Source organism: Scyliorhinus canicula, chromosome 22, assembly GCF_902713615.1.
Source record: "Scyliorhinus canicula chromosome 22, sScyCan1.1, whole genome shotgun sequence".
NCBI classification, from domain to species: Eukaryota; Metazoa; Chordata; class Chondrichthyes; order Carcharhiniformes; family Scyliorhinidae; genus Scyliorhinus; species Scyliorhinus canicula.
The window spans coordinates 2,760,741-2,787,407 of record NC_052167.1 but is presented as its reverse complement, the minus strand read 5'-3'; the positions used below and the strand labels follow the sequence as shown (position 1 = coordinate 2,787,407).

Genomic DNA, 26,667 nt, shown 5'->3' with positions numbered 1-26,667 from the left:
AAGAGTCATCATAACCTTTCCTCCTTTGGTGGGTCTGCGCAGATTTTCTTGCACACTGCCGTCCGATTACAGGATTTTACAAATACTGAGCCTGTACACAGTAATTTGAACGTGCCCCAAGATGTTAGGGTTTAAAAGGAGAATCCTGGAGTGTGGAGATATGACACCTGAAGGTGTTGTAACTGATAGAATGATAAGGGTAGTTGATGTAACAGAGCAGCAAGCAGGCCAAGTGTCAAACAGGGATTTCTTGGATCAGTATAGCTCAAAACATTGGGCATACTTACCCAATTAAATGTTCGGAGATCTGTATGGATTCTCATTGCAAACAATGCAGTGAAACATCACTTTACACAAACTGGTCTTTTGAGGGCAGTCCTTCAAGTATGCATCACACTCAATTTCTCTATAAAAAAGCAAATTACTGCGGATGCTGGAATCTGAAACCAGAAAGAAACAAGAAAGACAGATGCTGCTAGATCTGCTGAGATTTTCTAGCATTTTCTTTATTCTTTCAATTTCTATGTACTGGGCAGAGCAGTAGAGGTGCAAGTCTGTGATCCTTAAGGGAATGGGATTGAACTCGGGTCCTCAGCACTGTGAGGCAGCAGTGCTAACCACTGCGCCGCCATGCCGGCCCCACCTCTTTGCTCTTTAAAGAACAAACTTCCTTAGTCTCTCCCAGTAATTGAATAATATTGATTCCCCATTCCCCAAAGGATCACAGACCTGCACCTTTCTACTACTCTGCCCAGTACCCTGGAATGTGGGCTCTCTGCTGCCAGATAAATTGCTGAAAATAGATGCTGTGACAGACATCCTATAAAAATATAAGCCATAAACTGCAGAAGGAGAGGTAAAAATGTTACTGCCACAGCTCGCCACTACCTTCTCAAAAGCAGTCGGGGATGGGCAATAAAGGCCGGCTGAGCCAGTGACGTCTATATGCCATGAATGAATTTTTAAAAGAACATGCGTATAATTCTGCACGGTGCCACAACAAAACGGACTCTTGGGGGGGGATGACGGGCCAGTTGGCTGGACACCCAGTGCCAACAATAGGGTTTTGATCTCTATTCCAGCTGATTTCTGAAATGGTCTAGCATGTCTCATGTTTCCAAGGAAATCAGGGCTGGGAAACAAATGCTGGCCTTGCCAGCGACCCGCCATGAACGAATTAAAAAGTTCCAATACCTGCATTTATTTACGACAAAAATAGTTTCTTCAAAATTTCATGGAATATGTTAAAATATAAAAAGATGCATTCGCTCACAGATTCTAATCCTAAACAATAGTTTGCTTTTAAAGTATTCGAGTCCTCCAGTTTGTGGGAAATCTGCACTGCAGCCAGCTTTAATGGCTACTTGACTTCACTGATGCAACCGCTAGCATAATGAAACTGTAGATCTTGGGGCAGTGATCAAGCATCGGAAAGCAGTTGCAAATGTGGTGACGCTGCAGAGGGGCGGCAGCAGCCTTCATTTGTCCTGGTTGTCTGGTAGTCGTATCCGCATGCTCTGCAGGATGTTGGAGGCAGGCCCAGCTAGGCCGGCTTGTGAGCTGTACGACTCCAATAGGTTCTCCACCAGGTTCAAGTCCACGTCCACAGGCAGAATCTTCAAATTCCCTTCAGAGTCGGCCTCCGATTCACCCTCTGCTCCTTCTTCAGTTACATCAGGTCTGTCCGAGCCAACCTGTGAGGGTATCAAACAGAAAACTGCATTTTGTGGTTCAGAAAAAATATATCGTATATCACACACATAGGCCTTAGAAAACACAGCTTTGAGTCTAATTCTTAAAAAAAAAATTTAGAGTGCCCAATTAATTTTTTCCAACTAAGGGGTAATTTAACATGGCCAATCCACCTAACCCGCACACCTTTGGGTTGTGGGGCGGAACCCACGCAAACACGGGGATAATGTGCAAACTCCACACAGACAGTGACCCAGAGCCAGGATCGAACCTGGGACCTCGGTGCTGTGAGGCAGCAGGGCTAACCCACTGCGCTGCCCCTTCCGAGTCTAATTCTGAGCTGAGCTTGCAGCTAGTGTATTAGTTATACCAGGACAGTACTTTATAATTATGATTCCATCCCTTTTCCCCCTATAACTTTAGAGTACAGTTCTTTTTTTTCCCAATTAAGGGGCAATTTAGAGTGGCCAATCCACCTACCCTGTAAATCTTTGGGTTGTGGGGGTGAGACCCTTGCAGACACGGGGACAATGAGCAAATTCCACACAGACAGTGATCCAGAATCGAACCCGGGACCTCTATGCAGTGAGGCAGCAATGCTAACCACTGCGCCACATCTGATTCCATCCTAACTAGAGAACTCTGCATGTCTCTGCTAATAGAGAATTTGTCCCATTTCGACAAATCCAGAGTAGATTCAGGCCTCCGAGGGATCATATAAGCATTTTAAAGATTTGGGAGTTGTGGTCCACGCAATGTTAAACCCGAAGGGATTGAGACTCAGTGAAGGGTAGGTGAGGTCTCCAGCCACATCTCTTGCTCTTGAGACAGGTTAGAACTGCACACCAGAACTATACTGCACATTTAACTCCAGGAAGCAGGCGGTGACCTTCTTGGAAGCTGGAAGATACATTATGTCGTAAGAAGAGGTTGGGAGCGAGCTGGGAATGGGAAGAGTTCAGAAGCTGTAGTGTAGATGGTTTCGATCTTGGAGATGATACCACCAGTTCCTCGCATTCACCATCAGCTCAGGTGACGCAGAAGCATGCATGGGTCGGGGTGAAAGGGGGTGATGTAGAACTCGAGGGTGTCAAGCCAAGTATATTGACCCTAGTGGCCAGCAAACACAGTGCACTTGAGTGGGGAAAGACATGTCACTCTGGTGTCCCACAAATTCTCTTCACCTCGTAATCAGACAGTTCAGAGTACTATTTGTAAACCCGTGAACGGATATATTAATACCACTGCTCACACAGGGCAAGATATTTTGCAGCACTTCAGTGGGGAATGTGGACGAGGAGCAGGAAAGAAAAAGGAAGGGGTTTAGGAATTCAGCAGCAGAGCTGGTGACTAAAGTTAGGAGGCTTCTGAAAGTTGTGAGTGAGGTGATAAGTCAGAAGGTGTTGGGGGAAAAGAGCTCGAGAGAGAGCACAACACTAATGATGGAATGGAGGCATGGGGGGACAAAGCCTCAGAGGGAGTCCAAAGAGCATAGGGGACAAATGGAACCACAATTCTGAGCGTCCTGTACAGAAAAGGGAACAGAATGACATTTGGGTTCCACACGATGTCTGGACCACCAATGGGCAAGATCGGTGAGACTGTTAAAAATCTTACAACACTAGGTTAAAGTCCAACAGGTTTGTTTCGAATCACTAGCTTTCGGAGCAGTGCTCCGAAAGCTAGTGATTCGAAACAAATCTGTTGGACTTTAACCTGGTGTTGTAAGACTTCTTACTATACTCATCCCAGTCTAACACCTCCACATCACTGTTAAAAATGACAGTGAGCAAGACGGTATCAACCTAATCCTGGTGGCATGCTGTGAAAATTGTTTTCCTTTCGCAGGAATCTAAATACACAGTTGTCTGTCTTTTCCACAGCTAACTCACCTCATCAGCGGCCTTAGTAAAGCTTTTGCCAATGTGGGTGCCGGCCAGCTCCTGGTCCATCTGCTCCATGTAGTCTCGGATGTTCCCAAGAGTCTCTGTTGCTGACATTCCCTCCTCCAGTTTACCCTCTACACTGTCAGACTCTGTTTCGCTGTCCACTAAATCATAATCCTCTTCCTCATCAACATCATCCGAATCAAGTTCATCGGATTCCACCCCTGTAGTCAAGACCAGAGAACAGTCAGTTCAAAACATTGGGCATCAATACATGACTATTGGACATCTCAAAGCACTTCACAACCACTTGAGTTTCTTTTTGAGGTGGATTCACTGCTGTGATGTAGGAAACACAGGTGGCAATATGCGCACACATAAATAACAATGCGATAATGACCGATGTTTCTGTGGTTTCGATCAATTGGCCAGGGCACTGGGGGTAGCCAGTAGTGCCATGGGATCTTTTACACACAGGCAAGGCGGCAACTGGAGCCAGCGTTTAACGTCTCAACCAAAACACGGCATTTCTGACAGGGCAGCACTGTCTCCCTACTGCACCGGAGCATCAGTCTGGATTTTTGTGCTCAAGCCTGGGAGCGGGACTTGAACTGAAGAGGCGAAGGTGCTAACAACTGAGCCATGGACGATGCCGCTGCCAACATGGCTGACAACGCAGGACCATGACCTCAGGTAGGAAGACTATGTGTGAAAAAACAGCAAGGGTAGATCAGTTAGCGTGTGGAAATACAAGGTTAACATTTCAAGTTCTGATGATGGGTCTACACCTGAAACATTAACCTGTCTTTTCTCATTACAGACATGATATCAACTTGATTGGGCAGATGTGGCCAATATAAAGATGACACTTCCCATACGCACATTCCTACCTAGGATCCTTTCCAAAGCACTGGTGAAGGAGTTCACATCAAATTGGACTTGGCTGGTAGCTGAAGATCTGAGATTGAGGGGGAACAAAAATCATAATCACAAATGGTATCACAGTGGCAAGATCTTTATATGCACTGTCAATAGACTCAATTTATAACATTGCTTTAGGAACCATTTTCAAAGAACATTACAACAAACCTAACGTGTAAGATTGAGCATCCGAAGCTGGAGACAGTCTTCTATTTATCGGCCAGCTAACAGTTTACTACTCGATCCCATTTGGCTTTACGTGCAGAATTGGGCCAACTGTGATCTTCTTGTGAAGTTGGCTTCAGAGGGTAGAGATAATTGGACAATATCATGTGTAAATGTATGCGGACGCACAGTGGTTAGCATTGCTGCCCCACAGCTCCAAGGATGTGGCACATTCTTCCCGTGTCTGGGTGGGTTTTCTCCCACAGTCCAAAGATGTGCAGGTTAGGTGGATTGACCACGATCAATTGCCCCTTAGTGTCCAAAGGTAGGTGGGGTTACAGGGATAGGGTGGGGCCGTGGGCCTCGGTAGGGTGCTCTTTCAGAGGGTCAGTTCACATTCAGTGGGCCGAATAGCCTTCTCCTGCACTGTAGGGATTCTCTCGATTCGAAATGTAACTCAGTCTGTGATAAAGTCACTCGATCTGATCGTATCTTTAGATGACACTTTCTGACTTCATCGGTCAATAGGGAATCTCACAGAAACCAGGAAAAGAGTGGGATCACAACTCAAGGTCCTGGATTTCACCTGCAAAGTGGTGGAGGTGGGACATTTGGGAAGGGTCTCAGATGGAGGAAGTGGGGTTGGAGAACTCAAGTGAATATGAGAGGGTAAGAAAGATGCTGCACTTTGGAAAGGGGGCGAGGGGAAAATAAGCCTGGATGCGAGCAGCGTCAGTTTAATGGACAAATCGCTGGAACAGAGGGTTAACTTGGCTGGGGATGGTGGTGGTGGAGGGGATGCGGCGGAAAAGGGGAACCATCATAGCAGCTAATAATTGATCAAATTTTTAACAAATGGCCTGTGCTATTTCATGGTTAGCCTGAGCCAAGGCTGGAAACTTGATTGGCTGGTGTGTCTTATGTGGTCAGCAGACCACATAAATCACAGACCAATGTTATAAGGTCTCTGTAGTCTATGCCAAGAAAATATAGATATATATATAATTAATACTTAGATTCCATACTGTGGTATCTCTGCACCTTCGTGGGAGGACACCTTTGAGACAAAAGCCTTCATACTTTTGGTGATGTCACGCAGATCATAATCCAGTTCCTCCTCCTGTCTGACAGAGTTCAACAGCTTCCTGCCCGAGGCTTCCTCCAGCATCTGATCCAGCTCCTCTGGGGAAATATCCAACCAGCTGTCATCTAGGCAGGCAAAGGAATCAGAAAGGTGAGAGGGCAGACACAGAGGGAGCAGTCTGACCAGGAGTGGTCACTTGGGATATTCATGAAAATGCTCCCACTGATAATGGGAAGGGTGAAAGCAACACCGAATCCCAGGGCAGGTGTTTCACACAAGCATTCCAACCCCAACCTTGTTCATGAAAGAAGGAAGGGAGGGCAGAGCTGGCTGAGCCGGGGCATGTCTGCGAACACAGGGGTCGCTGGAAATTGAAGTCATGTCAGAACATCAGAAATATAACTGCGAAACAAGTTACCTGACCTAATTTTAGATTTCCCGCATACACAGTATTTTGCTTTTGTTCCAGACCACATTCTTTTAATTAAAGTACTCACTGCAGTGAGCATTTCATTTCCACACAAAATGTCTTAACCAATCTGGCCACAAATCGGTTACAATAGGTACACAGACGAGAAAAAAGTAATTTATTCCATTCTAACCTATTCATCAAGACAGAGTTATTCAGCAGCACTGTTGCTTCACAGCGCCAGAGTCCCAGGTTTGATTCCCCGCTGGGTCACTGTCTGTGCGGAGTCTGCACATTCTCCCCGTGTCTGCGTGGGTTTCCTCCCACAGTCCAAAGACGTGCATGTCAGGTGGATTGGCCATGATAAATTGCCCTTAGTGACCAAAAAACGTTAGGAGGGGTTATTGGGGTACGGGGATGGGGTGGAAGCGAGGGCTTAATGTGAGTCGGTGCAGACTTGATAGGCCAAATGGCCTCCTTCTGCACTGTATGTTCTATTCCCATCTTAATCCCCAGCTTTTTAAACCATCCCAGGATTTCTTCCTATTTAAAATATCCATAGCCAATACCACGTGCTAATCAACCTATGGGGAGAATTTCCTGTAAATTGTCTTTTGCCAGTTTGAACCCGAGCCAATTGTCCTAACGGTAATGTAATTTGAAGAAATGTTTTAGATTTACTTTTTCTTTGCTGATTACTATCTCTGCACACCTCTGTAAAGCCTCCTTCGAGTTGCTGTATTTCAGGTTTCACAAATCTTTTCACGTACCCCTAAAGGTGAATCTCATGGCCCATCTGTGCCCCTGGGGTTTCAATATCTGCCCCTTGTCCCAGCTACTGAAACTGTGGTTTGACCAAACCCGATGCATTTCCTTCGCCCTAATCAGTCCGTGGTCTATGAGATGAACTTCTCAGGGACCGTCACTCAAATGTACCCACCGTCCTCTGGAGGAAGGCTGTCCTCTTCTTTCTGTAGTTCTTCCACACTGTTGGACAGAGTTTGCAGAAGCTGCAGGACCTGTTCCCCTGGGCTCAAGGCAGATGAACTAGGAGACCAGAAAGAGCGAATGTGACTTTTAAAAAAATGTAAAGCTAAGTTATTTATGAGCACTTTAGACTATTGATGGGAAACGCACTTGGGACTATAAACAAAAAGTTGTTGCAAATACAGAATTTAAACGCGGTATATGTTTAAGTGGGAACAATATTACATATTTCCAGTGTGCTGACATTTAGGATTCAAAAGAATACTCCATCCAGTCACAAACTGCAACTCATAGCTACAATATATTAGTGCAGCATTCTTAAACTTTTTTGTGAGGGGTCACTTGTCAATAATGGCAAAATTTCCAGGGACCCTTGAAACATCGGTACACTTTCAGGGATTCCACGTCTTAAGTTCAAAAACACACTGTCGGTTTCCAAAGAGAACTAGTTTGTTGCGGAATTTATTTTTTGCATATTAACATACAGCAACAGAAATAGTGAGTTACCAACAGACCCATTAGTGGCTGGAAATCCCATTTGGATATAGTCAAAAAGAACACCTAATAAAGAATGTGTTTTAGTAAATCCATACTTCACGAAGTGGAGAATATACTGCATTATACTGGGATACTCACTACTTTAAATGATAGAACAGGACTGCAATTTTGCTCTTATTGCATTTGTTTTGTTTCTAGAAGGTAGACGTCACTGGCTAAGCCAGTGTTTAGTGTCCATTCCTAATTGCCTTGGAGAAGGTTGTGGTGAGCCGCCTTCTTGAACAACTGCAGGCCATGTGGTGTAGGTACACCCACAGCGCTGTTAGCGAGCAAGTCCTAGGATTTTGCCCAGTCACAGGCGAAGGAACGGCGATATAGTTCCAAGTCAGGATGGTGTGTCGTTTGCAGGGAAAATGACTTGAAGGATGGTGTTCCCATGCATCTGCTGCCCTTGTGCTTCTAACTGATGGACGTTGCAGATTTCAAAGGCGCCTTGATGAGTTGCAGATCTGCAACGTGTAGATGGTACACACTGCTGCCACTGTGCAAACCTGGTGGAGAGAATGAATGTTTACGGCTGTGAATGGGGTGCCAACCAAATGGGCTCTGACCTGGATGGTGTCAAGCTTTTTAAGCGTTGTTGGAGCTGCACTCACCCAGGCAATGGAGAATATTCCATCACACTCCTGACTTGTGCCCTGTAGATGGTGGATAAACTTTGAGGAATTAAGAGTGAGTTACTTTCCATAGAATTCTCAGCCTCTGATCTGCTCTTGTAGCCTAAGTATTTGTATGCCTGTTTCAGTTCTGTTTCTCAAGGATGTTGACCGTGGGAGATTCAGCAATGGTAATGCCATTGAATGTCATGGGGAGATGGTTGGATTCTCTCTTGTTGGAGATGGTCATTGCCTGGCACTTGCGTGGTGCAAATGTTACTTGCCACTCATCAGCCCAAGCCTGAATAATGTCCAGCTCTTGCTGCATATGGACAATGACTGCCCCAGTATCTGAGGAGTCACAAATGGTGCTGAACATTTTAGGCTTAATTATAATTGCACACTTCAATTCACAGCTTTAAACTGATATATGATGACCTGTGAAGGTGGGGCATAATAATGGATCAATGCTCACACTGTTAGTTTGAGTTGGCTATCATGCATGTCTAACATGGACCAGCAGTAAAATTGTAGCTTTCAAGTCTCCATATGACCTGTCGGTGCCCTCTCACTGCTATCACTTCCAGCCCAACATGCTATCATCTATCACCCTGTCAAGCATTATCTACTGTGTGACCCTCCCCTCCTGTTATTGTCTCTGTCAGCACCTACAAAACCTTTCTCAATGCCAACTTGTTTGACTAAGCTTTGGGTCGCCTCTCGGAAAACCTATTTCCCACTTCCAGCTTAATCCCCTCGTGAAGCATCTCAACTTGTTTTGATCGTGTGAAAGGCACTAGACAAATGTTGCTGTAATTATATGACAGCTTTTAATCAAGGTTGTAATCCTTCCCCGTTCTGTAGTAAACACAGCTGGGTGAGATGTGCCAGAAAACAAAAAGAACATATTGCAAAGGAACAATGCAATTTATAATTCTCCATCAAATGTTATCTTTTCTTTACAGATGTCCTATCTGGTAATTAATCATAAGAGTTTTACTCAAATCACAGCCAAATCAGCAATTTTGATTTATTTCCCCTTTCATGAGATGTGGGTGTCACTGACGAGGATGACGTTTGTTGCAAATCCTTCATTATCCCTGAATGGAGTGGCTCATTAAGCCATTTCAGAGGGCAGTTCATAGGGTCAGCAACACTGCTGCGCCCCTGGAGTTGCACGGAGGCCAGTCCAGGTACGGAAGGCAAATTTCTGTCCCTAATGGACAAGAGAGCTATATGGGTTTTCCCAACAATCAATGGAGTTTCACGGTCACCATTACTGAGACTTGCTTTCAATTCCAGACTTAATAATTGGATTTTACATTCCACCCAGCAGCAGTGGTTGGGCTTGAACCTGTGTTCACCGGGTTCTGTCGATTACAGGTCCAGTGATATTACCACCACGTCCCTGAGCGTGCATGGTCAGTTTGTTGCAGATGGCATTGCCACCGTCAGTTAAACACTGGCAGTATAAAGAAACTGCAGAGCTGCCATGGTGGGCAACTGCGCACTTTCAAGGGGTGGAGGGGGAAGAGAGAGGCTTCCAGAGGCGGCTCTGTCTGCAATTTCAACAAGAGTCTGAAGTGTTTTTTGTCTGTTCACAAAGAGAACAGCTCCAGTGCTCCCACTATTCAAGTGTACAGTGAGGCTGTTATTCCAATGCCTGGCTTCATTCCAACTGCGGAGGAAGCTGCTGTCGCCAGAGAGTGAGCCATAAACAAAGGCAGTGAAACAATCTTGTGTGCAAACACAGCTGCTTAGACTCTCGACTCGAGATGGGTGAGCAGCTAATGTAAATAATGAAGCTTGCCCCTGAACATGCAGCGCACTGCCTCGCGTTGACTTGTTATATCAGAAAATCTGCTGGCAACAGAAAGAGTTCTGCAGCATTGAGTGAGCGGCTGAAGTTCATTTCTGTTAACGCAAATGCACACGAGCACATGCACACGAGCACGTCATCTTGTACTGTACCTTTTGGGTCTGGGAACAGAATTCTGGAAGTAAATCTCTGCTGATTGGAGCAATTCTTTGTACCGCAACGAACCCTCCAGCTCTCCCTGTCAGAGACAAACACACAACACCGCTTTGGTCAAGCTTCCATGTTTAATGAAAACTAGCTTTTTCAAAGTTAATGCACTGCCCGACTTGTGGCAGGGTTCAATTTATTATCACACTGCCAGAAGGGCATGGAGGCTTTGGAGAGAGTACAGAATAGGTTTACCAGAATGTTGCCTGGTATGGAGGGTATTAGCTACGTGGACAGATTGAATATACTGGGATTGTTCTCCCTAGAGAGACGGAAACCGAGGGGCGACCTGATAGAAATTTATAAAAAGTATTAGGGGTATAGATAGGGAGAACAGTTGGAGGCTTTTTGCCAGGGCGGAATTGAAAATTACAAGGGGGCACAAGTTCAAGGTGAGGGGGGTGGAATAGGTTCAGTGGAGATGTGGGAAGATTTTTTACACAGAAGGTGGTGGTGGCCTGGAATGCACGGCCATGTGAGGTGGTTGAGGCAGATACGTTAGTGACCTTTAAGACTTATCTGGATAGGCACATGAACAGACGGGGTACAGAAGGATACAGGCGGTTGGTCTAGATATGACAGGTGATCAGCGCAGGCTTGGTGGGCCGAAGGGCCTGTTCCTCTGCTGTACTGTTCTTTTGCATCCAATATTACTCGCCAGCTAGGATGGTGGGATCTGTTCGGCTCGCTCTCAGGCTTTGTGCTGAGAAATCTCACTCAGCCGTGTTTACTGCCCAGGCTCTCAGTAGAAAAGCTTTGAAGGTTACAAATGGGCTTTAATCGTACTTTTATAATTCTAATATATTTAAGAACCTGTCTTCAAATTAAAACTTTCAGAGTTAGTGAGGAATCATGGAGGCCGCTGAAGCAGTGAAACTCGTAGCTTGACTTTCTGATAGTCAGGTGCTGTCACGTTCAGAAACAAGGGTAGGTCTTTCGGTCCCTCAAGCGCGTTCTGCCATTCAATGAATGATTTGTACCTCGACTCCCCATATCGAGATTCCTGCATCTAACAAAATCTATTGTAATGATTAGCAAATGCCGGCTGGGCAATGGGAATGAAGGTGGAGTATGTGAATCTGCAGCCTGGGTAGATCAATTGAATATTTTGTCATTTATAGATTTCTGCATGGCTTTGCTCCATCTGATCTCTGTACCGTCTTCCAGCTTCCCACCCAAGTCCTTTCTCTCCTCTGAATCTGGCATCCTTGACCAGAGCACGGAATGGAAAAGCCCTCAGTGCTGCTCCTGGCACCATCCGTCCTCTCCCTCCCTCTGATATATCTTTCCTGCAGCTATACGAACTTCTTCAAAACCTACCAGTTCCACCTTGCTTTCAGTCATCTCTCCCACTACTGCACTCCATGAATTGCTCCGCTGTGAAGTGTCTTGGGATGTGCTTATAAAAGAAAGTCGTTGTCTATGTTTACTGAGACTCGCAGGAGGCCAAACTTACATTTCAATGCGACAAACAATGTAAGACCTAGGCTTCACTAAATGCCATTTGAACATTTAAGTAGTGCACTGTTGTCAGCTGCTGGTAATATTTTAAGCAATAACAAGAGATGCAATTCTTACTTTGCACTACTGGTCAAATGCTCTTGCACAGCTGGGTGACTAGACAAGGTCCCATTCAGTTTCACAAGAGATCTATATGTAGCATCATCAATGTAAAAAGAAATGACCCTAGCTTCTTCACAGATGTTTAATAAAGAAACGCACCGAAAATTAAAGGCTAGGTTATTAGGGCAGCGAGCAAACGTTTGGTTAAAGAGGTGGATTTTAAGAAGGGTTTAAATGGCAAAGAGAGAGAGAAAAAGGGGGAGGAGAGAGAGAGAGAGGGAGGAGAGAGATAAAGAGAGTGGGGGGGGGGGGGGGGGGGAAGAAAGAGTGTGGGGGAAGTGAGAGAGAGAGAGAGAGAGAGGAGAGGGGAAGAGAAACAGGGACGAGAGAGGGGGGAAGAGAGAGAAGGGGGGAAGAGAGAGAGGGGGAAAGAGAGAGAGAAAGGGGGGAAGAGAGAGAGAGGAGGGGAGAGAGAGAGAGAGAGAGAGAGAGCGAGCAAGTGAGTGAGAGAGAGAGAGAGAGGACTCAAAAAAGCAGGTGATATGAGCAAATTCTTTTGTTCTATCTGTACTTAAACGTTAGAACTATCCTCAGAAGTAGCTGCATTTTTAAATTCTGGAAGAATGTAGAACAACTTGCACAATAATACTTCTGAACTTTATTTGTGAAATTTCAAAAGTAGGTAAAGGATTACATCAAAAAAAGTGATGTCCATCCAGGGAATGAAACATTTGTCATTTCTGGTGGCCAATGACATATCGCACACACTCGGCCCATTGTTACACTTAAACTGAGCATGAATGTTATTTCTGCATAACAGCGTTTGCTCATTGCATCTGTTTGTTCAAGCAACAAAAAAATAAAGTGGAGATCTGGGGCAGAAAAAATATACAGAGACACAAGTGCAGGGATGGGGGAGGATAGTGGAGTTGAGCTCACATAACCTTAAAAAACCTGTGACATGGATGTTAAAACTCCGACAAAGATTAACTGCAACTTAACCCAACACGCTGAGCCATAACCAGTGCCACTGCTGAAGAAACTCGAGAGTGACGGAAAACGGTCCCAGATCGTACCCTGAAATAGTTGTTCTTCTTTAGACTGTTTATAAAGCCTTCCCAGAGGGGGTCACTGGAAATGTTGCTTCCCGTCTTGGAACTAGGCAGGGACTGCGAACACTTAGAACACAGGATCTCAAAGCCATGAGCCTGAAATACGAATGATAGAAAATGGGTGTGATATAAACAGTGAAAAGCATTTAAAAGCATAATCAAGTATTCATTAAAAAAAAAACAGTGCAGTAAACAAACCATCTTCAAAGGGCAGTTGGCGACCTTAAGGTGTCAGGTAGGGCATCATTTGAGATTTAGGCAGGAGGCGGATTGAACTCTCTGCCTGTGTTAGATCTCAATGTCTCCCCTTCCATCTCTCAGACTCCCAGCTGAATCTCTACAGTGGAGGAGGCCATTCAGCCCATTGGGCTTGCACCGACCCTCCAAAAGAGCACCCTACCTAGGCCCATTCTCCCTGACCTATCCCCGTCCCCCCCACCGAACCTGCACATCTTTGGATACAAGGGGAAATTTAGCACGGCCAATCCACCTTCCAGCGTACATAATACTGGAGTTCATTAACCAAAGAGTAGAGGCAGGCAAAGAGAGGATTAAAAAGTTAAAATAACGCCGGGAAAAGCATGTTTAAAGTAATGTTTTTAAAATTTGGAGACGAGATACTAGCTGGAAAACCTGACATCTGAGAGTTCTCTGGCAGGTTCTTTTAATCCAAAACTCATTTAAATGGTATTTCTTTAAAACATGAAGCACAAATCCTGTGAACGGGAAGCGGGCAGCTCTTACAATTTTTAACGGTTTTTGAAAAGACAAATAATAGGAAACTTAGTGGGAGACGTAGAAGAACCAGAATGGATTCTGATGGATGAGAAAAAGCGAAAATGAGGAATAAGGAAACAATTTTTTGACAGATAATTGAAAATTGAGAATTACCTGCAAACGTATCTACTACTGATTCATGGATGTTTTTCCTCATGGAATTTATTTTGGTGTTGCACTGGTGCTAGTTCCAAAAAACTGGAGCTCTCCTCTAGTGCAATTTCCCTGTATCCTTTTATATTCACTCTTATTAAACAATAATCCAATTCCATCAACCGAGCAGCATCTTAGTGTTGCCACTGCATCATTGAATGGTTACTTAAATTATGCCAGAGATTGTGCCTTCACTATTCTCACCAACCTGCTCAACGAGCTGGTCACTGTGTGGGAAGAGGCATTCCTGATGTCAACCCCGAATCTGCCGTTTACCAAAGTCACATTGTCCGGCTCTTGGAATTAATGTTAAATATTCCAGACCAATCGCTTTTGTACTCGTTGATTACCCATGAAGGTTCTCTCTCAAATAAATTTGTACAAGACATTAGTAAATCCACACTTGGAATACTGTGTCACCCTATTATAGAAAGGATATTATTAAATTAGAAAGGAGAAGATTTACTAGGATGCAACCGGGATTTGATGGTTTGTGATTTCAGGAGAGGCTGGATAGACTGGGACTTTTTCCCTGGAGCTTAGGAGGCTTAAGGGTGATCTTATAGAGGTCTAAAAAATAATGAGGGGCATAGATAAGGTAGATAGTCAGCATCTTTTCCCAAAGGTAGAGGAATCTAGAACTAAAGGGCATAGGTTTAAGGTAATAGGGGAGAGATACAAAAGGGTCCAGTGGGGCTATTTTTTCACACAGAGGGTGGTGAGTGTCTGGAATGAGCTGCCAGAGGCAGTGTTAGAAGCAGGTAAAATTTTGTCTTTGAAAAGGCATTTAGACATTATATGGGAAAGCTGGGTATAGAGGGATATGGGCCAAATGCAGGCAATTGGTACTAGCTTAGTGGTAAAAACTGAGCGGCATGGACAAATTGGGTCGAAGGGCCTGTTTTCATGCTGTAACCCTCTATGACTCCTGTTCCAAATTTAAAAGATCACATTTCTCCAGGTTTTCCTCATTACGTTGTGCTCTTAACACTTGGGAATCTCCTGACTCTCCTTGGCAACAGCTCCAGTGTGTCTGAATGTGTCTTGGTGATTACAACTAAATGCTCCCACTGCCCCTTCCCAGAGTCTTCCAATGACCAGATTGCTCACCACAGCAAGCCAGTCCAACCGTAATTGCTTTTAAGCAGCAACAGGACATGCAAGGAATCCAAAAACACCCATGCTCCACATTACCTACCAGTTTCATGCCCAGTGCATGCGCTTTGAAATGTTGGTCGGATTGTGCTGGTAGTGTATAACCACTCCGTCTATCTGGCATAAAGTGCTGCTGCTGTAATTGTGCATACAGACATTTCGTAAACGTCACCTAAAATGAAATACAATGGGACATTTAACACCAGGTTCTCCTTTGGGTAATACTTTCAGCAGTATACGTTGCTCATGCTTATGTTCAGTACTTGTAATAAACTAATAATTACTTCCCGCACCCAACACGTAGAAGAAGTGGAAGATATAACTTACAACCCTACATTACCAGTCCTACATTACAACAATGGCAAACCTTCAAAAGTCCTTAATTCACTGAAAAACACTTTTGGACATTCGGGGGTCATGTAAGGTGCTACTTAAATGCAAGTCTTTCTTTTTCCTTTAACCCATCACACTGTATACACCCATGAATCAAATCTGATGGTGCAATAATTTCTACACGGTGAAGGTCCTTACCAGAGTCATTACACGGGTATTGGGGAGAAAGCGCTTAAAGGGGCGGCAAGCACGTAGATCAATAGGATCACGCAGGTAGAAGGCCTGGACCGCAGGTGCCAACAGGTCAGGGCGATGTTGCAGCACGGCAGCGATCCCCGCTGGAACATAGCAATAAGCTCGATGTCGGTCAGCATGAATCTTTTCTGGGTAACTGCGGGAGACGGAAAGAAGTAACACTTATGATTCAAGAAAGGTGGGGTTGAGAGGGTTAGAAATCCAGGACATAATTAGATTGCATAAGAAAGAACTCTAGTGGAATGGCATCACACAATGAGTGAAATCTCAATTGTCAACGGAACAAGCACACAAGTCCAGAATACCCTTTGTACAGAGGAAGCTCAAAGTTCTCCAGCAGGCTAGTCTGTGACTGCCTCAAAGTGTGCAGTTCTGTCTTTGAAAAATAGAATTTCTACAACTGGTTCACTTTGCTTTCCTGAAGCATTTGAAGAGAGCGAGCGAGGGAGGGAGAGCGCGAGAGAGCGAGAGCGCGAGAGAGGGAGAGCGCGAGAGAGGGAGAGCGCGAGAGAGGGAGAGCGCGAGAGAGGGAGAGCGCGAGAGAGGGAGAGCGCGAGAGAGGGAGAGCGCGAGAGAGGGAGAGCGCGAGAGAGGGAGAGCGCGAGAGAGGGAGAGCGCGAGAGAGGGAGAGCGCGAGAGAGGGAGAGCGCGAGAGAGGGAGAGCGCGAGAGAGGGAGAGCGCGAGAGAGGGAGAGCGCGAGAGAGGGAGAGCGCGAGAGAGGGAGAGCGCGAGAGAGGGAGAGCGCGAGAGAGGGAGAGCGCGAGAGAGGGAGAGCGCGAGAGAGGGAGAGCGCGAGAGAGGGAGAGCGCGAGAGAGGGAGAGCGCGAGAGAGGGAGAGCACGAGAGAGGGAGAGCACGAGAGAGGGAGAGCACGAGAGAGAGGAGAGCTCATTGGTTAAATACATTTTTACTGTTCTAAGGTTTAATAAAGATTCAGAACTAATCTCAGATACCTTTGAAGGCGTCTCCTTATAGCTTTGCGAATGGGTCCTGCTGCCAGGCACTTATCAGAATGAGTAGTGAGCAGGTTGAGGGCTTGCAGGATGGTGGGATTGCTAGGTGGTAACCAGGAGCGTTCCTCTGGATTCTGAGGGATTGGGATGATGTGCAACTCTCCACAATAGAAAAATACCTACAAAGACGGCAGAAATAATAAAAGCTACATTTTCTTCAAAATGCAACACAGGAACAAACATCGACCAATAGAACTACAAGCTTTGCATGCAACATACTGTCACAGGATAGGAAAGTAGAGAACAACTGCAAGAAGCTATGTACCTTGACTGATGCCACTGGTATTAGAGAACACGCAGCGTTACCAGCATATACTCAAATCAGTTAATCAGTACTGGTTAATCAGGGTTTTCTTAAACAACATGGTCACCTGAAGTAATGCATCAGGACAACCGCTATTTTCTTAAAAATATTAATCCAGTGTAAAAAAAAGTCAGTAACTAATGGGTCTTTACATTTTTCTGATCTTTGATGAAAGTTTCTTTCTTTGTTGAAGCCTAACATGACTAAACCATCCTGTAAAACGTAATTAATCAATCAACTCACTGCTATTCATGCAATCTCGATATGTGCAGAATGGCTGCATAAGATGTGATAGAAATCAATAATAATATATAATAATAATCGCTTATTGTCACAAGTAGGCTTCAATGAAGTTACTGAGAAAAGCCCGTAGTCACCACATTCTGGCACCTGTTCGGGGAGGCTGGTACAGGAATTGAACCCACGGTGCTGCCTTGTTCTGCATTACAAGCCAGCTATTTAGCCCAGTGTGCTAAACCAGCCCCTGCATTATAGTCTAGGGAGAGAAGTGCGGGAGAAATGTGTTTTATAACAGAGCCATACCTGTGCAACATTCAAACTGATGTTTGAAAAGATCTCGAGTGGCACTTTCAACTAGTTTTTTGATTAATTAACACCCCACTTCCGCCAAAAGAAAAATGTCTTCAGTTCATCTGGGGAAGTTATACTGGATTCTCAAATCAGGAAAATGAATTCTCTCATGTGTCTACCATATATCCTAAGAGTTCACAAATATAACAAGTCTAAAAGTAATGTAGCGGTGAAAGTGTGCTTTTTAGAAATCTGGTAGCTGGAAGTTGTGGATGAAGAATGGCAGAATTTTAAGACATTTACTTTTTGATAAAACCTTTTCTATGAATGTAATGACAATGTTGCTTTTTCTACAGCTCATCTGAAACATGGGAAAGGGATGTACACTCCCTTGGGTCAAGGCTCTTTACAAATCGAAGAGCGGAACACAAAGGGTGCTGGAAATCGGAAATAAAAACAGAAAATACTGGGGAAACCCGGTGAGTTACCGCAGCATCTGTGGTGAGAGAAACAGAGCTCGTATCTCAGGTCTGTGATCTTTCATCAGAGCTGGGAAAAGTTAGAGATGTAATGGGGTTTTGAGCAAGGTGTGGGTGGGACAAGGACAAACGGTAGTGGCGTCTTCTACATTGGGGAAGACCAAACGCAGATTGGGTGCTTGTTTTGCAGAACTCCTCTGTTCAGTCTGGAAGCACGGCACCAAGCTTCCAGTCGCCTGCCATTTAAATCTTGCTCTCTGATACCTCTGTCCTCAACCTGCTGCACTGTTGCAGTGTGTTTCAGTGTAAATGTATGGAACACCGACTCATCTTTTGCTTAGGCCCAGGGCCTCCCAAACTGTGGGCTGTGGAAAAGCAATGAGGCTAGACACTCTCCAGGCAGTTTCTATTACCTAACGAGGCACTAGAGCGCTATAACCTGGTCTTGACGCCGGTTGGAAAATCAGTGTTCCCATTTCTGATTGCACCAAATCCGGCAAGGACAGATTAGGCTCAGGAACAGCTACCACAGGGACAAACTGAAAGAATGGCAACTTCAGTGGAAAAAAATGCTGGATGGTCCAATAGGAATCATCGCCTGCATTGGAAAGAGAAGTGGTGAGGAAGAAAGTGGAGGTTTTCTCACCCGGTTTGCACTAGTGTCAGGGTTTAACCATTTGGGTAGGTACTCAGCAGCCTCAATCAACAAGAAGTCCCCATCGTTATCCTCAACACTATGCACAAAAACAAAGATCCAATGTTAAATTGAAATACAGGTGAAAGCCAAATAAATTATATAATCTCTTCCTCTCAGAACAGATTGGGTTTTTAATTTCAATTTTGCAGTAATTAAATAACAAGGGATTCCATACCTTGCCACCAAGTCGGGGAACTCCTTGGTAATCTGCTGAATAAGGTACACAATGAACCATTCATCATCCACATTATCACCAAAGTTTGTGACACCACCAATGTGGGCGGGAACATCTCCTGAAAGGAAAAGCTTTTCATTATCATCTAAACATAATAAGCCGTGGTAAATTAACTGTCTCAGAATACTAGTGTTTTTTTTTAATTGTGGGGCAATTTAGCATGGGTGATCCACCTAACCTGCACATCTTTGGGTTGTGGGGGTGAGACCCACGCAGACACGGGGAGAATGTGCAAACTCCACACAGAGAGTGACCTGGATCCTCAGCGCTGTGAGGCAGCAGTGCTGATCACTGTGCCACCGTGCTGCCCTGAATACTACGGTTCTGTATTAAAACCAAAGCCTTTAGTGATGGATCAGTATGTGTGCTACAGCAAAAGAAAATTAGAAAACATAATTTCACCACTGTGATCCCGATATAGCTCAAGAGCTCAGCTTCTGAATTTTCCTTCTTTTTCTACTTAGTGAAGTAGAATTTTCTGTCTCTCCCGTCTGATGCCAATGGCTCTTGCTAAGGAGGATGTGTGTGATACCATGGGTACCTGGGCTCCTCCACAATTGAACTCTCTTCACTTGTGAACTTGGATGGAAAATTTTGAAGGAATATTTGACTGTGGGTTTATTGCAACCAAATCTGAGTCTGTCCCGTTGTATAAACCACTCAGCATTTCTAACAGGGATGTTGGAGAAAGAAATTGTACACAATTAGTCCAGGCGCATGGCCACTGATGCTATCCTGGCTGAAGCAGCCATCTCACCACATCTCACTTAATGCAAAGTAAAACATCCCAAGACTCTTTATAGGGTAGAGTAAGAATGGGTTGGTAAGAGTTTAGGGGAGGTGACTGGGATAAAAAGGTACATTTTAAGAAGGTTTTTAAAAAGGAGAAGCAAGAGGTAATGAGGAAATGTCATTTAAGGAGGGGGTTCAAGAGTATATGAAGGCAACTGACACCCTGGCCAAAAATAGGGAGCAGAGGAAAGCACAGGAGGAAGGAATCATGAGGTCAAAGGATGTAAGGTGGAAAGCAGGTACAAAGCCAAAATTGTGTATCAAATCTTGGCTTTGACAAAGAGTCAACAGACTCGAAACGTTAGCTCCGTTCTCTCTCCACAGACGCCATCAGACCTGCTGAGATTGTCCAGCATTTTCTCTTTTTGTTTCAAAAGCAGGCTGTTGGACATTAACTACCAAGGAGCAGGATTATCTAGTCATTTATTAGTGTTTGTGAGAGATTGCTGTATACAAAGTGGCTGCTGTATTTACATACAAAGCAACTGTGAGTTAACCTTAATTACAAGTTGTTTTCAAATGCCCATGAATCGACAGTGTACCTCTATATTAACACCTTAGTTTCCCATACTCCCTCTAACTTCCCACACCCTGAGCATGACCCTTTGCTTCTCCTTTAGAACCATTCCAAGGCATTGGTCCAGTTGACAAGTACTTTCTGTTGCTTCTGCCTAAACAAAACCATAAAGGTCAAGAAGGATCCATTACATTTACATAAATCTTTGATGGCATTGAACACAGGCAACCAGGGCCATTGTAATCCTCTGGTAAAATAGCATTAGAGGCATTATTGGATCAGTACCTGCAGATGTATTCCTACTTCCAATTTAAAGTTATAAGTTGTGCCTTCATGCTATTGCATATTCCTACATTCTCCTTTATAATGGAAACTGCCCGTGTCGATTTGTTAACAGTATAACACATAGAATCCCTACAGTGCAGGAGGCCATTCGGCCCACTGAGCCTGCACCAATCCTTCAAAAGAGGCCCACTCCCCTGACCCATAATCTTTGGACACTATGAATTTAGATTTATTGTCATGTGTGCCAAAGTACAGTACAGGCAGATTATTCCCTATATGAAAACATAAATGAAAACATAGAACATACGATAATTACACAATAAACATAGACATTAGGTGCAGCATACAGAGTTTAGTGCTACAACTGCAGAGAAGGTGCATAGAAAGATCAGTTCAGTCCAGAAGACAGCCATTCTGGTAACAGCAAGGAAGAAACTATTGGTGCGTGTTTTCAAACTTTTGTATCTTCTCTCCAATTGAAGACATTGCAAAAGAGAATAACCCGGGTGGGAGGGGTCTTTAGCAATTTAGTAATCCACCCAACCTGGACTGTGGGAGGAAATCAGAGCACCCGGAGGAAACCCATGAAGACATGGGGAGAACATGCAAACTCAGACAGTCACCCAAGGTTGGAATCGAACCCGGGTCCTGGCGCTGTGAGGCAGCAGCACTAACCATTGCGCCATCATGCTACATCCTCCTGCTAATGTAGACACTGTCACCAGGGCCACTGTGTTGATAGTGTGACACATCCACCATGAAGTTATTTAAGAATCTGGTCATCGACTTCAGGAAGTGAAGTGTCATACACACCCCTGTCTGTATCAATGGTGCCGAAGTGGAGTTGGTTGACAGTTTCAAATTCCACAGAGCATAAATCTGTCTTGGTCCACCCACATCAATGCAACAACCAAGAAAGCACAGCAGCGCCTTCACTTCCTCAGGAAATTAGCCATGTTCACAATGGATCTTACCAATTTCTATAGATGCACCATAGAAAGCATCCTATCTGGCTGCATCACAGCCTGGTATGGCAACTGCTCGGCCCAAGACCGTAAGAATGTTCAAAGAGTCATGAATACAGCCCAGTCCATCACACAAACCTGCCTCCCATCCAGTGGGAAATCGGGCAGCATAATCAAAGACCCCCTCCCACACAGTTTATTCTCTCTTTCATCTGGCAGGAAATACAAAAGTCTGAGAACACGCACAAACAGATTCAAAAACAGCTTCTTCCCTGCTGTTACCAGACTCCCGAATGACCCTCTTACGGACTGAACTTATCTCTTCACACATCTTCGCTACAGTTGCAGCACCATAATCCCTTTGCTTCACCCGATGACTATACATACATAATGTACATTGTATATTTACATATGTTTTATGTTATCATGTACGGGACGATCTGCCTGGACTGTACCTCGGTACATGCGACAATAAATCTAAATGGGGAATGAGTATATGTTTACATATTTAATTATGCAGGTTTATATTCAGGGCAGATCTGAGGTAAGGCTTTATGAGCTGGTTTAATGTTTACACGGGGAGCCGCAGTGCCGGGGGGATGTCAGAGGGCCCGGGCACCCCGCACTCACCCCGGGCCGGTGCACACTGCAGCCTGAAGGCCTCATTGTGCCAAATGTAGCCGGCGCACAGCAGGGCCAGGCGGCCCACGATCCCCTCCCGCCGCTGCTCCAGCTCAGCCCGCCCCACGCCGGCAGGATCCTGGCCGCCAGGGGGGTAAAGCCGGTAGCAGACCGAGTCCTGCGGCCACTCGCCGCGCCGCTCCTCCAGCAAACCCTCCATCAGCCGCGCCGGCACGCAAGGGCTTCCCCGTTTCCGGTCCGACACCTAATGTCTTCCCCGTTTCCGGTCCGACACCTAATGTCTTCCCCGTTTCCGGTCCGACACCTAATGTCTTCCCTGTTTGCGGTCCGACACCTAATGTCTTCCCCCGTGTCCGACGTCTGATATCATCCCCGCCGCTCGACGGCTTCGAGCGCTCCTCCCCCAGAGGTCAAGTGACCCGCGACGTCATCTGACCGAATGACGCCATCGAACGACATGACGCCACGGAGACCAGTGATGTCACCCTAACGATGACGTCACCCTAACAATGATGTTGCCCTAACGATAACGTCGCCCTAACGATGACATCACTTTGGCGATGACATCACTTCGACGATGATGTCACCCGGATGATGACATCACTGCCCAGCAATTCTAACCGCCTCAACCAACGGTCAGGTGAAGGTTTCATTCCAAATCCCCGGTCGCTGAGCAAAGTACTCAAGCTGGTTCTAAGCTTCACCCAGGCGCTGCTGTACATGGAATGAAAATGAAAATCGCTTATTGTCACAAGTATGCTTCAAATGAAGTTACTGTGAAAAGCCCCTAGTCGCCACATTCCGGCGCCTGTTCAGGGAGGGTGTTACGGGAATCAAACCGTGAACTGTGCTGCTGGCCTGCCTTGGTCTGCTTTCAAAGCCAGCGATTTAGCCCTGTGCTAAACGGGATAAGTCCATGTTGTTGTCACCTCTGAGGTTTTTCTGATGTGCTGAAGGTGCTGGGAAGGGTGCAAATGGGCGGGAATCCGACTCCAAAGAACAATGTCAACTGCATCTCTCATACTCTGCCCGGCATGGACAAGATGGGCCGAATGGCCTCCTTCTGCACTGTAACTTTACCGCAATTGTACTCTGGTGTCAAATACGTGCCCGGCGTTGGGGGTTTCGCTGAGAGGGAGACCGCCGGTATTGGAAAGGGTGGAAGAGCTGAGGAAGACATCGATCAGATCACATCACCCATCATCCTTCAACCTAATTGGCCCAAGACTCCTCTTACTGACTTACTGCTGTTAATAATTTACTACTCTTTCTACTTACCTCCCACTTGCTACTTCTCTCCCACTCACTGCCCCAATTTCTGCCCCTCCCCTGAGCTCTTGGTCGCAGAAGGGCTTGTAGAGGGAAGCAGCGAGGAGGAAATCAGTGAGACTGTTGGGAGAAGGAAGTAGCGAACGGGAGGGAGAGGGAAACAGCAGGCAGGAGAGAGTGAGAGGTTGGGAAAGTGTCCATTTACTACATGGCTCTTGGCATATGATCAGTAATCGCATCAAAACCAAGATTGGAGGTAGCACTATTTGGGTCAGTATCCCAACAGCGTGAAAACAACAATGCACTTTTAGTGAATGGACGGCATGGTTGCACAGTGCTGCCTCACAATGCCAGAAACCCGGGTTTAATTCTGCCCCGGGGTCTGTGTGGAGTTTGTACATTCTGTCATATGAGGAGTGATTAATCCGATAGGATTATATTTATTGGAGTTTAAAGGAGTGAGGGGGGATATCATAGAAATTTATAAAATTCTAACAGGATTAAACCTGGTAGGTTCAGAAAGAACGTTCCCGATTGGGGGGGGGGAGGGGGGGAGTCCAGAAATGGGGGTCATAGTTTGAAGATAAGGGTTAAATCTTTTATGACTGAGGTGAGGAGGTATTGATGAATCTCTGGAATTTGTTACCATAGAAAGTAGTGGAGACCAAAACATCGCGTAATTCCAAGAAGGAGATGGATATCGGGATCAAGGGATATGGAGGTAAAGTGGGATCAGGTTATCGAGCTTGATGGTCATCCATGATCATAATGAACGGCAGAGCAGGCTCAGACAAGAACTGAGTGCCTGCTGCTATTTTCTATGTATGTTTCTCTGTATGTTCTACCCGTGTCCGCGTGGGTTTCCTCCGGGTGTTCCAGATTTGTTCCCACAGCCCACAGATGTGCAGGTTAGGTGGATTGGCCATGATCAATGCACGGGGTTACAGCAATAGGGTGGGGGAGTGGGCTTAAGTAGGTTGCTCTTTCAGAGGGTCGGTGCAGACTTGATTGGGCGAATGGCCGCCATCTGCAGTGTAGTGATTCTATGGATTTGAACATACTTTAGATGGGGGATAACAATTAATTGTATGAAGGTGGTGGGCAGTAGCTGGGGATTTATGAGTGTCCCTCGAAATAGGAACAGTCAGAAACTGGTTGTTGGAATAAGAGCTGCATGTTTTCTCTGAAAAAGAGTCACATGGACTTGAAATATTAACCCTGTTTCTTTCTGCACAGATGCTGCCAGATGTGCCGAATATTCCTGGTATTTTCTGTTTTTGTTGCTGTATTTTTGCAATCTGTATCTCTATAAATGTGTAAAAATAGGGCAGCACGGTGGCCTAGTGGTTAGCACAACCGCCTCACAGCGCTGAGGTCCCAGGTTCGATCCCGGCTCTGGGTCACTGTCCGTGTGGAGTTTGCACATTCTCCCCGTGTCTGCGTGGGTTTCGCCCCCACAACCCAAAAATGTGCAGAGTAGGTGGATTGGCCACGCTAAATTGCCCCTTAATTAGAAAAAATAATTGGCTAATCTAAATTTATAAAAAAATAAATAAATAAATAAATAAATGTGTAAAAATTGGCTCAACTGGGTGGCATGGTAGCACAGTGGTTAGCACTGCTGCTTCATAGCACCAGGGTCCCAGGTTCGATTCCTGGCTTGGCTCACTGTCTGTGCGGAGCCTGCACGTTCTAACCATGTCTGCGTTGGTTTCCTCCGGGTGCTCTGGTTTCCTCCCACAAGTCCTGAAAGACGTGCTTGTTAGGTGAATTGGACATTCTGAATTCGCCCTCTGTGTACCCGAGCAGGCGTCGGAATGTGGTGACTAGGGGCTTTTCACAGTAACTTCATTGCAGTGTTAATGTAAGCCGACTTGTGACAGTAAAGATTATTATTGCTATTATTATTGTTAGCTGTTCTTTTTGTGTGTGAAGTTTAAAAGTTTAACATTGTAATCATAATAAAGTTTGTTTTAAAATACCAAAGTGCTACTTCTTTGTGCAATCACTCCTGCAGCGAATCAATCTTTCCGAGCAGTCTTCCAAATAAACTAAAATATTGACAGTTTGGTCCAGTATCCTAGCCACTGTTGGTGTCCATTATAATACTTCATCCTGCCCTTTATGGCATTCAATTGTTTCTTGAACTGATTTTCACCAGTACTACACTAGGCATCTGTCTAGTCCAGGGGTGGGAAAACTACGGCCCGCGGGCCGCATGCGGCCCGCCAAAGGTCTTTATGCAGCCCACCAAGTCATTAAAAAAAAAAAAAAAAAAATTTTTTTAAAAAATTTTTTTATTTTTTATTTTTTTTAAGGTTAATGGGGGGGCTGTTGGGTTACTTACTGGTATAGGGTGGATACGTTGACTTGAGTAGGGTGATCATTGCTCAGCACAATGTCGAGGGCCGAAGGGCCTGTTCTATGTCCTATATGAGGCGCCCAGAATCATAACCGGGTGAAGTAATTATTTTACTTAATATACTATGCGGCCCTTGCATTGTGAAAATTGTGAATTTCTGAATGTGGCCCTTGCACGGAAAAGTTTGCCCACCCCTGGTCTAGTCATTGAGCGGAAAGAAATTTCCTGAATCTGTTCCTGATTACTTCTCTCATACTATTTACAACCTTGCATTTTTCAATAAGCTAATTTCTCAACCACCTTTTTTTTGGGTTATGCTTGCCTGCATAAAACAGTGAGCCTTTCAAAAAAACATATTGGCTGTGGAGGTCTTTGGGACATCGAGGAGTAATGTTGCAGGGGTGGGAGGTTAAATCACAGCGGTAGATTATCTGGCTATGAAATGAAAATGAAAATGGCTTATTGTCACGAGTAGGCTTCAATGAAGTTACTGTGAAAAGCCCCTAGTCGCCACATTCCGGCGCCTGTCTGGGGAGGCTGGTACGGGAATTGAACTGTGCTGCTGGCCTGCTTGGTCTGCTTTAAAAGCCAGCAATTTAGCCCAGTGAGCTAAACCAGCCCCTATGATCAGATTGGTCAGAGTGCACTCAAGTGAGGAGCGGTCCAACTGAGCTGAATAACAGATTAGAAGAAGATGGTGCGGTTGACTGTGTCGAAGGCTGCATAGAGACTGAGGAAGACAAGAAGGGGGGATCCGTGGCCACAGGCAGAGTATGTCACTTGTGACTTGGTTAGTGCCATTATGATCTGACAACTGAATCAAGTTTAAGAAATGCCAAGGGGCCTCTCCTCAAGCCTCTTGGGTTTCTCCCAGGATTTATTTCAATATTTTAAGATTGTGTT

The 26,667-nt window shown here is 45.2% G+C and overlaps 1 protein-coding gene across 2 annotated transcripts; it reads right to left on the bottom strand.

The window, feature by feature from the left end:
• Positions 1-1,180: 1,180 nt before the first annotated feature.
• On the bottom strand, positions 1,181-22,432 carry ecd (ecdysoneless homolog (Drosophila)). Of its 2 annotated transcripts, XM_038782856.1 has the most exons (13): positions 22,122-22,432; positions 18,873-18,990; positions 18,647-18,734; positions 16,627-16,805; positions 15,616-15,808; positions 15,128-15,256; positions 12,964-13,095; positions 10,270-10,355; positions 7,098-7,204; positions 5,690-5,873; positions 4,469-4,536; positions 3,585-3,802; positions 1,181-1,694 (listed from the first exon to the last, which is right to left on the bottom strand). In XM_038782856.1, exons 1-13 carry the CDS (start codon positions 22,330-22,332, stop codon positions 1,479-1,481), a joined length of 1,929 nt encoding a protein of 642 aa, XP_038638784.1. In that variant the 5' UTR covers positions 22,333-22,432; the 3' UTR covers positions 1,181-1,478. The 2 variants fall into 2 exon arrangements, with proteins under 2 accessions (XP_038638784.1, XP_038638785.1); XM_038782857.1 differs by lacking the exon at positions 18,647-18,734 and having other exon boundaries at positions 22,122-22,258.
• Between the last annotated feature and the right edge of the window lie 4,235 nt (positions 22,433-26,667).